Source organism: Stegodyphus dumicola, chromosome X1 (assembly GCF_044657685.1).
Source record: "Stegodyphus dumicola isolate Sdum_Otavi_A_Nest chromosome X1, ASM4465768v1".
NCBI lineage: Eukaryota > Metazoa > Arthropoda > Arachnida > Araneae > Eresidae > Stegodyphus > Stegodyphus dumicola.
Window position 1 is genome coordinate 28252427 of NC_140780.1, and position 18289 is coordinate 28270715.

The 18289-nt window shown below is 30.0% G+C and overlaps 1 protein-coding gene across 1 annotated transcript in view; it reads right to left on the reverse strand.

Annotated features, from left to right (window-relative positions):
• The window catches only part of LOC118199015 (uncharacterized), a 321168-nt gene that overhangs the window by 63694 nt on the left and 239185 nt on the right, over positions 1-18289 (reverse strand). The window contains exons 8-10 of the mRNA XM_085807260.1: positions 10567-10668; positions 6386-6524; positions 1485-1549 (exon numbers count right to left, since the gene is read on the reverse strand). Of these exons, the coding sequence (XP_085663386.1) occupies positions 1485-1549; positions 6386-6524; positions 10567-10668 (306 nt within the window). The remainder of the gene's footprint in view (positions 1-1484; positions 1550-6385; positions 6525-10566; positions 10669-18289) is intronic.

Here is an 18289-nt window from a genome sequence, read left to right on the forward strand (position 1 = left end):
AACAGCATTTCTGGATGACATCACGTTTCACCTCTTTCTTGGTCCATTCGTTTATTGGATGGCTTCCCTATTCAGAGAGTCCAGTTCTTAAATGACCATTTGAATGACTTGCATGCCACAGATCAACCGCGCCAGCCACGAAGCATATGCACTTTGACTACATATCAAAACCTCAAACCTCATGTATCGGCATATTACAAGTATATATCCAATATCATATCCATTACAAATATATATCATATCCAAATATATATCCAAGTTATGCAATCAATATGATTTGGGGAACAAGAAATCCCCAACTGTAGCTTCCACTGATATTGAACACGAATCTTCTAATTACTAGCTGGATCGGCTAGTCACATATACCACACAGAAATATAGAAGGAATATATTTAATTCCTTATGATATCCCTTTCACTATATGCCATAATGTGCAGCAATATTTATAACCGCCATTGGTAGCTATGCAATTTGGTAACTTTTTACTTTCTGCAAATCAAACTGAGTTATAATTGTAATCATTTAACTCTTGCACCCTAACTTATCTAAGAAATGTGATTTTACTAGTTCTCGTTTTCGCAGCTCTGAGCATGCAGCAGCCGACAGTACATCATGCCTAACAACTCAACCCGAAATAATGAGATTTGGAATTAGAAGCATTAGTAAAAATTTTTAAACTTTGACAAATAAGCTAAATTCCAAGAATATATAACTTTTATAATGATTATACTTTTCTCATAACTTTTTCGACAATTTAAATGTTAAAACCTGTCTGGAGAGTTGAAATAACAGGCTATGGAAAATCTTCCATTTCACCAAAGTTCTATTTATTATACCAAAGTTCAATATACAACGCTAACAATGGATGCTATAGCATAAACATCCCGGTGTATCGATTTGGCATTAGCCGTGTGAATATTTAATCTGCAGAGAACGTGCAATACTGTAACTAATAGAAGGGAAGAATAAAATGAGAACTATGTTCATGTTATTCCTTTTGTTAATACGTGTATGCCATTTATTATGACAAAAGGAAAGGTTTATGACTCAGATCAATAGAATGATTAGAGCAATTTCTGCGATAGCAAAAAGCTTTTAAATAGTTGAATTTAGGAGTAATAACAACTTGTTCAGAACAAATACGAAGGGTAAAATAAATAGAGAAATACACAATAGTAAAAATTAATGCTGAAAAAGGGCTTAATTTTACTGTTGATTAATGTTTGATTAGCTTAATATTTTTTTCAATCATGGTTTCAAAAATGAAAACGGTATGCTTTACAAATTCTTTTATCAATACTTATCCAAGTGTTCCTAACTAAATAAGTGATTTAGAATAAGTATTTCAGCAGTCTCTTGATTTTGAAAACATTTATCTAGGTCAAATACAAAATTTTTATAAATTTTATATAGTTTTTGTATCTCAAATAGTTTTATGATATGCTGTGCACAATGCTCTGATTTTATAATACCGAAATTCTTACTTTACTGGATGGATTGTCGTCGGAACGAGGACTGCTTGAATTTCCGTTGCTTGGAGGAGGGGATTCTAGAAGAAAAACACATAAAAATATGAAGATAAAAATCCTTAACAAGCTAAGCTATTAAGATATGATTTTTTAAGTATAAATGACATTAAACTGAAGTTATATATGTTCATTTCTCCTGTAAATTAATAGAATAAAAGAAGCAATATTTTAGATTAAGTCCTGATGGTACAAGTGGTTATAAATATATAAATCCTATTTTAAAACATAAAAAAAAACTAAAATTTCTTTTCAAATTTTAGTTTTTTTTATGTTTTAAAATAGGATTTATATATGTTTATATAAATTAATATAATCCTATATTATATAAATATTATATAAATAATCCTATATTATATAAATATAGGATTTATATATTTTCGTTGCACTATAAGCATATATTTTTTTTAAGTTTTCAACAAAATTATTCTTAAGCATTAAAATATTTTCCGTATAAATATACTTTGAATGATACTTTATTGCCTTTATAAAGATGTACATTGAAAGCATATATAATTTTCAATTAACTTACTAAATTCCTGACTACATGTGCTATAAACCTTTGACTTTAGTTTGTTATGAGAGAACTGAGACTCGCACTTCTCACATAAAAGAACATTTCCAATGCAATTAGAGTATTTTATTTCCGCCTTTATATTTTTGTTTAATAATTTTACGTAACACATACATGAATATAACATGGTATCATTACATTCAAATAGCATTATGCAATAAATAGTAAGGCATAGTTAATCCAGAATTCATGCATACAGTAATATATAGGCAAATATTTGTGTGCTACCCTTGATTAATATCTTAATACGCGTTTATTGAGTTTAATATAAGAATAAGTTAAACTATGGGTTATAGGATTTTAATGATCAAATTGAGCTATGGAACTCTGTATGTCATTATGGAACTCTGCATGTAGTTTTAAAATTAAGAAATGTATTGCACATTCCGTTTTATTTCATAAGGTTATGAAGCGACGAAAAAGCCAATAATACTATATGTACTTTTAAATTAAGTCTTAAGTGCTGAAACACGTACGATACTTTCAGCTACATATTTGAAATTATGTTTCCAGCTGTTTGTTAGGTTAAATGTGGGAATGGCTTGAAGTCTTTACTTAGAAATCCAGTTTGTAAATTGTTCTATTATGTTCTTTTAATACTGTAAATAATGAAGTCAAGCTTTAATGCAAATACCAGTCTATTTAGTTAAGCATTTCTAATTAAATTGTTTCAGTATAGTATTAAATATGTAACTAAACATGTTGTTAATTTTAAAATATATTTAAAAGAAGATGTTTACATGTGACAAAAGATATCCTACTTATTCAAATGCATTAAAATAGTTACTTTTGTAGAATAATATACTTTTGTAAAATATATTTAAAAGAAAGATGTTTACATGTGACAAAAGATATCCTACTTATTCAAATGCATTAAAATAGTTACTTTTGTAGAATAATATACTTTTGTAAAATATATTTAAAAGAAAGATGTTTACATGTGACAAAAGATATCCTACTTATTCAAATGCATTAAAATAGTTACTTTTGTAGAATAATATACTTTTGTAAAATATATTTAAAAGAAAGATGTTTACATGTGACAAAAGATATCCTACTTATTCAAATGCATTAAAATAGTTACTTTTGTAGAATAATATACTTTTGTAAAATATATTTAAAAGAAAGATGTTTACATGTGACAAAAGATATCCTACTTATTCAAATGCATTAAAATAGTTACTTTTGTAGAATTTTGTATTGTTTCCTTTTAAATTGTGAAAGATACCCTACGACATGTCTGGCAATGCGATTAAACAATGATTTGAAAATTTTCAGTAAAGAAGACAAAAGTAAATCATCAGCAAAATATAGCTCCTTTATGATAAAATTTTCTAAGGAAATTAAGCATTAAGCAATTAAGTATAATTTGACACAATTTCTGTGTAAAAGGAAGACATGGCGAAATAAATGTTCGCAAGCAAGCAAAATATTACAAAAAGAAACTTGAGAAATTATTCCTTTCTTTTCTGCTGTTTTATTCTGATTTTCCAGCCTTTAATTTTAGCTGGTATTTTATAGTGCTATTTTCTATCTGCGGTGATAATTTTAATAACTAATGTTAACATTAGTAACTTACTAGTAACTAATGTTCTGTATTACCAACATAGACAGTCATAAGTGCAAAGAAATTTACAAAGTGATACTGACTGTTGTTAGGTGATTACATTTTGATGAAATTAAGAATTACTTTCGCATTTTTTTTTTTTTTTTTTTTTTTTTTTTTTGTAGATACTATATTTCTAAATAATGCTCTACTTTTATTTAAATTTTAATTAATGTGCAATAAAAGAGAAATTCGGAATGACTAAAGATAAATTTTGTTTAAACAAAAAGAACTTTATTGCATGAATTAACCACAATAAAGTACGAATGACTTAAAGATTAAAATACAAAACCAGTCGTATTTGAAACTTTTGTTGTTTTACATTAGTTCTTACTTTTGTTGCATTGAATAATTAATTAATAGTAAGAGAAAAGAAACTATATCAAATTTATATTTCATCCTCCGCTAAGTAACGAAATATTTAATATATCTTATAATGCAAAGAATAGTTTTGCACCCAAAATCAAACAATTATTTCTTGTTAAATAATTCTAAATGTCAAATACATTAAATTTCTCAAAAATGTAATTAATGTACTTTTGCATTGGACCTAGTCATCTGCAAGAGAAATCGATGGAGAACTAATAAGGTACGAGCAGTGCAGTTGTAGAATTCAGTTTTATTTTTTATTTTAACTGTATATCTCTAATTGTTTAGAGAATAAGTGAAAAATGCAGTAAAATTATATGTTATTAAAAGTAAAAAAATATTTTTAATTTCTTTATTTAATTATGGCGATTTATTTATCATTTAAGCTAGCTAAGGAATACTAAAAGTGTTCAAATTAAAATAATTTTTTAAATGTTTTCTTTCGTAAAAAGCGTGATTATTATAAGCATAAAAAGGCATAAATTAAAACAAAATATGAAAATGTCGCTTTCGTATATTTTTCGGAACTTAGATTTCAGTTAGCGATATGTCAGAAGAGAATATGTTCTACAGAGAAAATTGTTTATGATAGAAACTTTAAATTTCTTATAAAATCTACTCAAAATCAAATTCGTATATTCCCCAATGCTGTAAAAAATTACTGTAAAATTTTGATTCATACGCAACTAATGAAAATATTCAGATGTAGAACACAGAAAGGTACAAATTAATAAAAAAGAAACAACTTAAATTCTTTAAAATAAGTAATATTTTATTATAGTATAAAAAATATTTCTTATCTATTTCTTTACATAATGTGAATAACAGAAATTAACCCTTTGTTGCATCATGTCCACTCTAGTAGACAAAAGTTTAAATTTGTTTATTCTTCTTTAAATGTCTTAACAGATTCCATTCCTGTGTTTATTCATTTTATATTATTAGAACTTTCAACTGTCGATCATAGATGGCTGTATAGCATCACTAAGTAAGGCATTGCTATTTGGAAAATGGCTGCTACTTCTGTTTCCAAGTTAGCGCAATTTCTCATAGTAAACATTATATAATATTGCTTACATTTCCTTATACTGCCATTTTTATTCATAATTAGTAATTTTAGACATTTATTTTAAATGTCAGTTTGAGAAAATTGTGGAGTGGGTAGGTAAAGATCTACCGTAAAGAGTGAATTGAAACCCAAATTAACTGCTTATTAAGCCAAAACACCACTGGAAATGTTTATGTTTGGCAAGGAATTTCTAGAGCATTTGACATTTGAATCCAAGAGGTACAGGTTACAAAATCGTAGCAAAATGAATTCAATCACAATCGACAAAATGAAGGTATTTTGGGGGATCTATATGTGCATGTCAGTTGTAGATTTACCATTTAGAACATGGTAATGATCCCTGCAAACAAGGCAGGAAATGATTTCAAATGCAATGACCGTAAATTGTTGGGGACAGATTTGTATGCATGTACGTATATGCATGCTGTCCCCTGTAGTGAGCAAACTGTAGCAATTATTTAAAACGAAATTTAAATAAAATTATTTTTTTTATTATTACTAAGGTTACTTTAAGTAGAAAAAATACAAACAATGTAGAAAAAATACATTTCGTTTAACTTTTCTAGATTATTTGTATGTAACAAAGGGTTAATATTAACACTGGAAAGAAATTGGGAATAAATTGTTGTTATTTACATCATTTGAGTGAAATATTTAATAAAATCTTCGTACGATATTTTATAACTTTTATAAACTCTTAATAAGAGCATTCATACGTAAGTTTTCCTAAGAAGATTTATAAGATTTCTAAAAATATTTGTCTCCTCTCATGCTCAGATGCCATTCCGTAAGAAGTGAATGCTATTTTAAAGTCAAGTTGCGAACATTCTTACACTGTATCATTTTTTTTTTTTTTTTTTTTTTTTTTTTTGTTGCTGCATATGTCAAACTGTTTTAGTAAATCTTCTTTAACCTTACTAAAAATTTTCTTTAGCATATTTAAATGACCAAACTATACCAAATTATTTGCTTTACTAACATATTTTAAGTCTAAGTTTTATTAAAACTTGTTTTGTAAAAATTAAATATAAAAAAAAAATTTGAGTACTATAGTTTTCTCATTTTTTATTTTCTGATGGTAGCAATATTTCACTTGAGAGTATACATTAACGTAATAACTTCTGTTCTATGTAAAATTTACGGTGAGAGCTAATAAAAATAAGTAACTACTGTTCTTCTTTTAATGTGAAAATTTACAAATTTATTTAGACTAATTAGAAAAAATTACAAAGTTTACTTACGCCTAACTGGTGATTTTCCTTTTATTCTGCTAGCTGTGTTGGCAAGGTAGTTAGCGTTTACTTTGTGACATCTCTTGATTACTTCTTCTAAATTTAAGTGTTCCGGATATTGAGAGTAATAATCAGCAGTTTTCCCTTTCTGAAATAAAATATTATATAAAACATATTATATTTCATAAATCACAATGTAAACAGGCTGCTATTCATAAGAATTTTAGGCACAACTCTTTAGAATGTCATTGGAAATTTAAGTGACATTCGCTGTGCTGAAATCTGATTGCTCCCTTTCCAAAACAGATGCTGAAACAGAGTTCAATCAGGACATACTACAACTTCTATGCAATCCAGAGACTAATTTTATATAATTTCAATGGTTTCTGCAATTTCATTTATTTATTTAGGCATTTAAATTAAGTGAATGGAACTTTATTGTAAGAATTTGCTGTTATTTTTAACATTTTAAGTTCACAAAGAAATTTGCAAAATCCGCATAAAAACTCCGTATTTCTGTTGAAATAACATATAAGGTAGTTTCTCCTTCATGCTTTTGAGGTGTAACTTGAAGCACGCTCGAAGCGATGTTCGAATCTGGGCGAGAGCACTCAGGATTTCTTCAATTTCCTGGCATCTAAAAATTCTTAAGACTTTATAGTCTTTTGAGACAATGACTCTAATTCAGAATAAATTTGATATTTAATATTATTAATCGTAAATTAGATGCTGCTTCGCGGAAGTTCTTTATATACATTTTTTATTATTATTTTACTAACTAGCATAAAATTTTGGTCACTAACCTGTCGAAAGCTTATCAGTTTTTCGGAGTGAGAAACGTGCAAAATCAGCGATTGACTTGCCGATGCTACACGTATGAATTACTACTTAACACAAAGGCATGCACAGTGGAATACAACAATGCATTATACTCTCCCCACTTAAAGGACGAGACCCAGTCGAGCAAATTCGTGTAATTTCAAGTAAATCTTCGTTTTTAAAAGCATTTTTCTAGACGATGAAATAACATTTCCTGACAAAAATATCCTGACATAAATTTGCTTAGATTACTTTATTTAATTTTGTATATCAAAGGAGAGAAGTCATTGTCAATTTCTTTATCCTATTTAAAACAGAACACTCATCCTTCTTATAAATGCAATCACTAAAAAAAAATCATAGGAAAAACAAGAATTTCAACCATTTCAGATTAACTTAATTCAATCATTTCAGATTTTTAAATAAATATTTGTGAAATGTGATTTTTAAATAAATATTTTAAATAAATATTTGTGAAAGAATATCTGCGTGAAACATAACCAGATGTAAATGGCAGTTACAAACTCATAATAAAATTGCACTTCACATTTAAATTCCTTTGGTTGATGCCAACGTCAAACTTGTGGAGCACCCTAAATAAATCTTTTTTTTTTTTTTTTTTTTTTCAAAATATTTCTTTTGCAGTTTGACGTGGCATATGTGACTTGTAATACCTTCTTTCTCATCAAATGGAAAGGACAGAATATTTTTAAAAAAACTGAAAATAATGAGAATTTAAAAAAAGACTTTAAAAAATTCACATTTATTGTTACTTTAATATTAAGTAAAAGTTCCTTTAATGTATTAAAAGCGGAAAAAATATTTTGTGGAGACATTCTGAATTGTTTGCATTTATTATCGTTTCCAAGTAATAAACGTCAGCAGGGCATATTTTTCTCCATAAGTTAAATCGATTGTAATCATGTTGATGTAAGAAAAGTAATTGTTATGCTTCACGAAAGATCATTGATTATACACATTCAATGTAAAACAAATTGTTTTGTTGAACGACTGAAGCTGAAAACAAAACTTCCAATTCGTAAACTTGAGATCACAGTCTAATTAATGCCTTACAGAAAAGTTTGCCATTCAAACGTTTAAAATTGCTTTATAGCTTATAAAAAATTAAAAAATATAGAATCATATAAATATTTAGCGTTCTTCTTAAATAAAAGGAATATATCTAGTATTGACTTAAATAAACACAGAACTAGTGAAATCAAAACCTTATATTATAATCATTAAATACCTTACGTATCATCGACCCACCAGCGGCCGGGCGGTAAAGTCGCTGAACACTGGTAGTTCGGTCCGAGGTTCGAATCCCGCGAACGGGCTGGCTGCATGGGCGTTTCCGTGGTTTTCCCCATGTGTAACATGTATACGAGCCAGTTTTCCTTAGAACGTGGCATCCTCCACGAAGGCATCCCTCCTCTTAGGCAGATAGCCCTAGTGCGCTTTGCCATAATTAAATACACCAATACACCACCTTACGCATTATCCTTCGGCAACGATTTATCGGGTCTTATGATAATAAATCTCTCGAATATTTCCTTCGAAGTGCTTAAAAAATCACATTTTGGATATGCTTCATTGTATTTATTTAAATATGTTGATACACGTGTATTGTTATATTAAATTTTTAAAAAGCGTTTTTTGCTGCTTTTAAATCACTCCTTATTAAGAATAACAGATTTTTGAAACTAAATTTAAAATATTGCGCATTTTCAAATGAAAATACTCTAAAAATAACTATTTGCAACGCTGCATGGAAGTTTAACTAAGCATCATATGTTTCATGCAATGCTAAGACTTTTTAGATCACAGGGTATGTATTATCACCCATCTAAAAACAAGAATGTTATAAATGCAGTGGTAATCTAATTATTTCTCATTTCTGCATGTACACATACATGCTTAACCCGCGAGCACACGCGGCGGGTATGTCATACCCATGTGCATTTTTCTTTTTGTATATTTCTCGCCCATTCTTTCATAAAAGGATGAAACTTGGTGTAGCTGAGTTCAAGGTCACATACTTAAATGGGGGAAATTCCTGAGGTGGCAAGTGCAATGGTTTTTTAGAACCAGCATTGTTCGGGCATGTCATACCCGCGCGTGTAGTGGCGTCACTTCGCAACTTCTCGTTTTCAAGCTTTTAGTATAAGTTTTTCTTGAGTTGTAAGCATGGGGCCGTATATTCCTTACGATGAAGAGATGAAAAGATTGAGAAATCTCCTTGAAACAGTTTTTTCTGATGAGGATTCATTTAGTGAAGAAGTGGAAGATGTTGATGACGAAGAATATAATTAGTAATCATGATTCATCCATATAGAGTAGTGATTCAGATACAGAAACAGAAAATGAAACTCTGGAATGTAGAAATGAGTTTTATGTTGGAAAAAATGGAGTAAAATGGAACAAAAATAAATTCCGGACTAATGTTAGAATTGGGGCCAAAAATATTATAACTAAACTCCCTGGAAATACAAAGTATTCTAAAGACGTCTCAACACCTCTAGAGTCCTTGTCATTGCTTATCGATGAAGATATTTTAAAACACGTAGTTGATAATACAAATATTTATATTGATTCAATACGAGAAAATTTAACTCGTGAACGGGATGAGTACTTTTCTCAAAGCCTTAGGGATGCAGCTAATAGAAAATGTTCAAAATGAACGACGACGAGCATCTGTGGTTCCTGATTCTGGACGAACTCTGACCACCGATGAACATGTTAACAATGGACCGCCCTCCAAAAAACCTGAAATGAATTACAAGAGGTGTACAGAGTGCTCCAAGAAAAACGACAGAAAGACTAGATTCATTTGTGAAAATTGTAGCAAAAGTATATATATGGAACATATGACCCCATTTTGTAAACAATGTTAAAAAAATTGTAAGTAAATAATTTTTCCTCTCCTTATTGTTTCCTATTTTATCTAAAATGAAATATTAATTTGGTTTTACATTTTAATTTCTTTTAAAAAAACGATTAATTTTTTTCGGCAAATTTTTATTTACAATATTCTTATTCGGGTATGACATACCCGGCGCGTGTTCTCGTGTTCGTCGGATCGGTGCGTGTGCTCGCGGGTTAAATATTTCACTCACAGTTTCAGAAAATTGCCTCATCAATCTTGTTATTATTAATATACTTGTTCCGAATTTATTGAGTTTCTTCGATTAAAAGAAAGACTTATGGCTTCGCTTAAATACCGTTTTTTATAAAATTTGAAAATTCAAAATAATTAAAGCGCAAGATTCGTTTTCCCATTCTGGCACATTCCTGTATTTATTCTAGTAGTTCATAATTCTAGCTCATTCATACTTCTTGTGACGTAAAATTATTAAAATTCGCATACTTACGTTGTCGAATATACCTTTATTTGCGCCTGCTTCAATCAATATGCCATACATGTTCCTATTATCTTTTAATGCTGCTGCATAGTGAAGAGCAGTTCGTCCCTCCTGAAGTTTAGAAAAATTTGAATTTTATAACATATATATATAAATGATTTGTTTTAAATATAATGATTATAGCATCCGCAAACGTTAAATTAGCGAATATCATCGGCATCAACCTTTCTACTTACTTACAGACAAAATTCTATATAAAATGCAAAATAATGTTAAAGATAAAAATTGAACAACTAATGGGAAATTAAAAATTTTAAGCAAAAACGTAGTAAGTAAAAGAATAAGAAAACGTATTATTTCTTCTTCCATTTTAAAGGAAAGCAAAATTTTTATTAACATAAAACAAATTTTAGCTTTCGAAACTAGCAGTAGTGGATTCAGTTGCTTCTAATTTTGCACGATAACATTTTTATGAATAAGTCTGTTTCTCAGAAAAGTATATGCATGATTCTATGTAAAGCTTTCAAAACAATCTTTAAATGGACAGGAACTAGTGCAGATTCCGAAAGAAATTCATGATTGTTTGAAAATCATTCTGATCACGCTATTCAATAAACATTCTCATCTGCTTTTCGCTTCTCTTCTTGTATCACTTATTCCAGTAATGTATAAAGGAAAGATGAAAATGAAAGACAGAACGAAAACACGATAATGCGATTGATATAGCTTCAGCTTATAATGATAGCAGACTTTTTGCTGCCTGACAGTGATGAGGGATAAGTGTTTCTTAGATGACTAGATCTTGATAAAGGATCTAGGGGAAAGTTTTATTACGTTACTTAAGTAGATGTTGGTAAGCATGGTAGCCAAGCAGATGTAACCTTTTAAGCATTACTAACACTTTCTACTGAAATGCGTTTAGTTGGACATTTACTCTGCTCTCTTTGATTGCAAATTATTACAGCCTTCTACTTATTTTAAGTACACAACCCTAGTTGAAGTAAGCTTGATTTGCTTCATAAATGTGCATGAGTATTCATATTCAATTTATTACGTGAACCTGATCGCAATAAGAGAGGGAACGGCGATTTGGAAAATTAAATAACTCCATTGCAGTGTGTGTTAACTTCACTCCTAATCAATTAAGTTGCTTGAAGGAGAATGTCACCTTATAAAGTATTTCTCCCGCCTTCTTAGCATGCCTTCGTGGTGCAGTGGTCAGCATGCTCGGCGCGTGTTCGAGCGGTCCGTGGTTTGAATCCCAGTGAAGGCACTGCTCATTTTTCATGTCTCCTGCTTCCAAAAAATCCTAATGACTCTACAGTGGCGCTCGAACTAAAAAAGGTGGTGGATGATGATCCTCCACCACCAGGATTTGGAGATTGGTCCCTTAATCCCCAGTCGCCCTTAAAAGGGGGTATATAAAGTATTTCTTCCGCCTTCTTAGCATGCCTTCGGGGTGTAGTGGTCAGCACGCTCGGCGCGTATTCGAGAGGTCCTTGGTTCGAATCCCGGCGAGAGCATTGCTCATTTTTTATCTCTCCTGCCTCAAAATAACCCAATGTCTCTACAACCTAATAAATAATAGATCTAATACGTTTTCTATAACTAACTAATCATGTTGGTTAGCATTAGAATGAAACACGCTTTTACCTTTGTCGTTTACCTTTCTCAAGAATGCAGCTTTCAGTGGAATTCATAGAATAAGTTCCATTTCCACGACTACAGTTTGTTTTTCACATAAAATTTACTGCTAAATACGGTTATTTGTATTCAATAAATATCAAATAGCAAAACTTAATTTAATTTCGTTTAAGCACTAAGCTTCATTTAATTTAATGATTACATTAAAGTTCCTCATAAACTATTTAAGCGAGTTCAAAACTCTTGCTAAAAGAAAAGCTTTTCCTAGACCAACTAAATAACGAATTTAATTTGACGTTCTATAGAAATAATGTTTAGGATTAATTATAATGGAAATGTGACGTGTACCGTTTTATTTCGAGCCGTGTTTAACGCATGTAAACTAGAACTTCGAAATAAAAAAGACAGTTTCACACCTGACTACACTTATTCCGACGAATTACCCTTACATTACAAAAAGCGAATTATCGAAATATTTTATATTATTTTTGAAGTATATTCAAAGCACAAAAACTGTACATAACATTTCAACATGCATAAAAAAACTTAATTATAACAAAACATTATATCCTTTATCAAAATAAATTCATGATTGAATTGTACAATTTGATCCATGTTAACACGAAGTTTTTGCTTTCGAGACGATAGAACTCAATGGCTGTTTAAATTGCATAAATAATTTAATATAGTATTTCTTCCTCTTACTCTATAATTTTGGAATTATTTACAAGATCGATTAAAATTGCTTCTTAAATATATAAACTTCAACGATAATTTTCTTTCATTCAGCAGACTGAGCAAATTTAGCTCAGGTTTTGCATCTATTAGCTATAATTTATTTAAAAAGGAAGCCAAAGCGTTGCAAAGTATATCCATATAAAATATATATAAAGTATATATATAAAATATATATATAATTATATATATAATTATATATATATATATATATATATATATATATATATAATTATATATATATATATAATTATATATATAAAGTATATATATAAAATTGAAATTTTATTTCAATATTACAGTAACGAATTTGCATAACATTTCAATTAGTTTAAATTTCATTTAAGATGCGTAACGCTCAGCTGAACAAAACAAAATGAATCTAAATCTTTAATAAAATTTAAAGGGCAGATAAAGGAGATAGAGAACATGTATAATTTATTTAGATGTTAATTTAGAAGTATTGAGATTATTTACAATAATTTTGAACGGTTTAACAGGAATTCTAGTCTGCTTTGTTCTATTTTTATTACATTTGCCTGGAATTTTATAGTAGCTATGCTTTTGAATTTAATAGCCCCTTTTATTAAGAATCTAAAGAGAGAAAATTATTCGAATCATAATTTGTCAAAATCTAATAAATATTCAGACTCTCAATTTAACAGGATGCTTGCTAAATACCGGTAAGTAATGAGGATAAAAAATCCTGTTATTAGTTGTTAGCATACATTAAGTAAACACCTGCGAACGAATAATCCCCTGAACTAAAAGACTCATTTAAAATGTCTAGAAATATTAACCTAATCTAGTTAATGTCTAGAAATATTAACCTAAATTAAATCGTATAACAACATGAAAAGCGACATAATTGAAATTCCTTTTGTTTAAATTATTTAAATATATCGGGACTGTATGGTTCATTTCCCATTATTTCGTTTTCTGTAATGAAAATTCGAATATATATATATGTGATAATAAAATTTCATAATCAAGAATACACTTAAAATTCTAACTGTATATGTTCTTTCTCTTCCATTGGAATTATTTTCTTTTTGGGTACACCTATCCTGCCGACTCCTTGCGATGTACCAGCTTTTGTCAAAAATAAATAGATTGGTGAAGAATCATAAATGTAGTCGTAGCTTAAATTATCAGACGATAAGTTTAAAAAACAGAATCCATTTATTATATCAGGAGAAATAGCAGTTACAAAATCATATTTCCGGAGTAAATAAAAAGGAATTACTAATAACTTTTTGTATGAAGTTAACTGCATCGTGACATTTAAGAAAAAGGGCCCCGATATTCTTTTGCGAGTCCTTTTATAGCCTCTGGAAAGGCGGAGCTTCAAAGAAATGACGTCAGCCTCGTCAGCCAATCCAGTTCGCTTTAAATATTTCCAGAACATTCTATAACTGTACGTGTAGAAAAGGCGGGAAAAACAACTTGACTACGGGGCTGTGGATTTAATTCCACGTATTTTCAAATAAGAGACCGTCGCCATTGAAAATGGAAAGAACATACAGTTAGAACTTTAAAAGTATTCTTAATTATGGAATTTTATTTTCACAAATAAAAAAGTATTTTAAAATATATAAAATAAACCATATTTGTGATAATAAAATTCTATAATCAAGAATACACTTAAAATTCTAACTGTATGTTCTTTCCATTTTTAATGACGACGGTCTCTTATTTGAAAGTACGTGGAATTAAATCCACAGCCTTATATATCCAGTTTCATTAGAAGATACATATATCGACGAATAGGCTGCGAGAAGTTTGGTTTCATGATACCTTATATACAAAAATTACATTTTTATTCCGACCTATTATGGCAAAAATATTAGCTCAATCAGTAAAACAAAACGTCTAAGCTCATATGATCGAAATTACGCAAGATACTACACGACTTTTGGGATTTTTACAAAGGCATTGTCATAAACAGCTATCAAAATCAAGTTTTTTAATGTATTCTTGTGAAAGTTAGTTTTGCCCTATTATTATTTAGATATGGCATTTGAATTTCTATTCACATTAATTATAAAATTAGAAGTTTTATATTTACAGAAATTCAGTTTTTATACGATCATTACAAAATACAATTCTGCTTTTCTCTTCAGCTGCTGAGAATGATTTAAGTATTGTAATTTTGAGACTTTATTTTAGAAAGTTCTATATTTTACGCCTGAAATGCTTTAATAAGATAAGTAATGAAATTGTTGTTTTTATTACTTTTCCACATGTCCTTGCATTTGGCCAGCGAGACTCATGAATAATCAAAATATATCTTTTGTTGGAAAATCTCTTGGGACAGCTGTGACGACCGAATAGCTTGGATTAACTCCACTCAGTTTTGATCCCTACCATTGGCTTCTCTATAAGACTTCTGAGATTCTCTTCGCCTAACATCAGCCTCACCGGAAAGTTATCCAGGAGAAATAACTTTCTGATTAAAACTTTCTTTGTAGAAGAGCAATATATTATTTTTAATAAAAAGTGACCAAAACTATTTAGTCCTAAAACTTATCTTATTTGATCTTTTCTTAAATTAGAGTCATGGATTACAATAAAATATTCAAAAAATATTCAATCGTTCAAAACAGTTTTTAGCATCATGTATGGGGCGCTAACATTCATGTTATAAGGAATTTTGTTACTTATTTACCGCGTACCTTCGTGGTGTAACTGAAAGCAGGTCTTGATAGCAAACGGGATATTCGTAGTTCGTATCTTTTAAAGATTGGGTCCAATTAGTGTGTCATTTAAGTTACAGTTTCAAGCGCTTCTAGAAAATATTTTAGGCAATTCTTTTCACTGCGATGTTTCCCAACATAAGTGTTTCAGTTCGTAAAAGAAGAGATACTAAAACAAGGGCATAGAAATATAACTTGTAAGGTATATTTTAATTTTAAAGCAGTTATTTTAATTTCGAAACTCTTCCCTATCAATTCTTGTTTCCCTTTACAACTCCCTACCACAATGAGATTTTAGAATAGCGTTGAATGTAAATGAGTTAGAAGACGTCTTTAAGGAAGGTACAACTAACTTCAATACAGAGTGCTAGGAGACCTTAGTAGCGTGTGATTGCCTTCTGGCTAACTCACTCTTGAGTCTCGTATATTACGTGCCTAGTGATATTCGCCGGCTAGTTTAATTTAAGGGCCAACTACGTTAGGTACTTGTGTTTAGCTTCGGCTAAGTCTTGTTTAGTTTCTTATTTTCTTATTCTGAGTTAAAGTCCGAGTAGAGGCTTCCTGTAAGCCTGAGAAGGGGCTAACTGTTATTCTTATTTGAGTGAATAAAAGGGTATTATAATCCTTCTTGAGTCTAAGTCTTAGTTGCTGTGAATTCAGCGATAAGTTGCTACACATTTCACTAGGCTCCGCGACAAGTTGCTACACAGTTCGCTAGGCTCTGCGACGTTCGTCTTAGACAAATGGAGTTAGGAACCCTACAAACTCTAAATTGCCCCATGGGAAATATAGAAATGTATTAGCATGCAGAATTTTTTTTAAATTCTATTACGCTCTAAAAGGTAAATTAAAATGTAAAGTCAAAGAAGTTTTGAACAATCTCTAATGAATATGAACATATAAGAAAATTTCTCGGCCTCAGCGTTTTCAAACAGAAGCAGAAATATAACCTGCATTGCTCTAAAAATACCTGTTTTCAGGACAGATGCTAAGAAAACTGGTGGTTCATAATCAGGCGCAGGACCTGATTTACATGAGAGATGATTTTACAAAAAAATTCACTTTCAGTTTTTTTATTTTGAAAACAACTGCCGATAAGTGGAAAGTTTGTTTTGAAAACACACTGAAAGTTTGAAAACACACTGTGAGTTTGTTACGTTTATATAGGTGCGCATTTTAAAAATTTTTATAACTTTTTATGGTAAGTTTCTCTTCCGCTGACAAAAGAAATAATTTCTTCCGCTATGGACAGAATTTGAATTTCTTTAAAATAGTATTTACGCAATAATTAAGTTGTAAGTAAACAATTTAGTTGCATTAAAAAGAGCTGCTGATAAACAATTCAATTGCATAAATTTTAAATTTTAGATTTCTTTCATTCATATGATTATTCATACACATGATTACAGCTGATAAATAATTTAACTGGATTAATATCGTAATTTTTATTAAGGTTTGTAATGAAATCAAAAATAATTCTTTAGGATCTTTCCTTCATCTCTAATTTTTCCATCAAAAAGTAAGATTATATTTTATCCAACACAAAATAAACTGGAAGCATGAAATCAAAGCATACAAAATGTGAAATTTTGTTTACTTTGTCTAAATAACTTTAAATGAAAAAATATGAGTTATTAGGTATTTCGTTGAATAGTTCATATAAATACCACCACTTATACCTACTAATTCGATAAAATAATTATGTAGCCTTTGCGCAAGAGATTTGGCCCCGTCGTCCATATTTGTGCATTGGACCCTAATTAGATGAATGAAATGATGAATTGCTTTTGAATATATTCAATAAAATGACAATCGTTTTTTGAACCCAAGCATATTAGGAGAAATTTAGTAACATGAAGCATTTTTAATCGACACCACTGAAGATCAATTTGTACATTAAAAACACCTTTCAGACTCTATTTAAACAGTAAATCATTGAGAAGTAGTATCTCTTTTTACCGTTTTTCCCGAAACAAAAAAAGAAAAAGGATGTGAGATGATCAACATGGAAGCAACTCACTCAGAAAGGATAAATGATTTTCAGCAGCAAATATTATAGGAATAAAAATAGTCATACTTTATATTACTGACTGCATATGAACACAGCGTAATTAATAATTAGATTCATCTCAGTTGCCTTTGTGTTGAATTGCAATAGATACACTTAAGCATTTATTAGATTTCGTAGAAAGCATAAATAGTACAGTTAGAGTTAAATTGTGAACTATATATAAATTAAAGTATTTTTAAGATAATATATTATAAACTGTAATAATTCTTAAAATGTAACCTTGTGATTTTTTTTTTTTTTTTTTGGAAGCAGAAGAGATTAAACATTAGCAACGCCTTCGCCGGGAATCGGACCACGGACCTCTGGAATACGTGCCCCGCTTGCAGACCACCATACCACGAAAGCACGCAAAGAGGGTGATAGAAATACCGTGTATACTTTCCCTTTTAAAGGGCGACTGGGGTTTTTAGGGGACCCAGTCGCCAAATCCTGGGTGGAGAGAATCATCATCCATCACCCTTTTAGTTCGGCGCCACTTCTGTAGACATTGGGATTATTTTTGGAAGCAGAAGAGATGAAAAATTAGCAACGCCTTCCCCGGGAACCAAACCACAGACATCTGGAATACGCGCCCAGTGTGCAGACC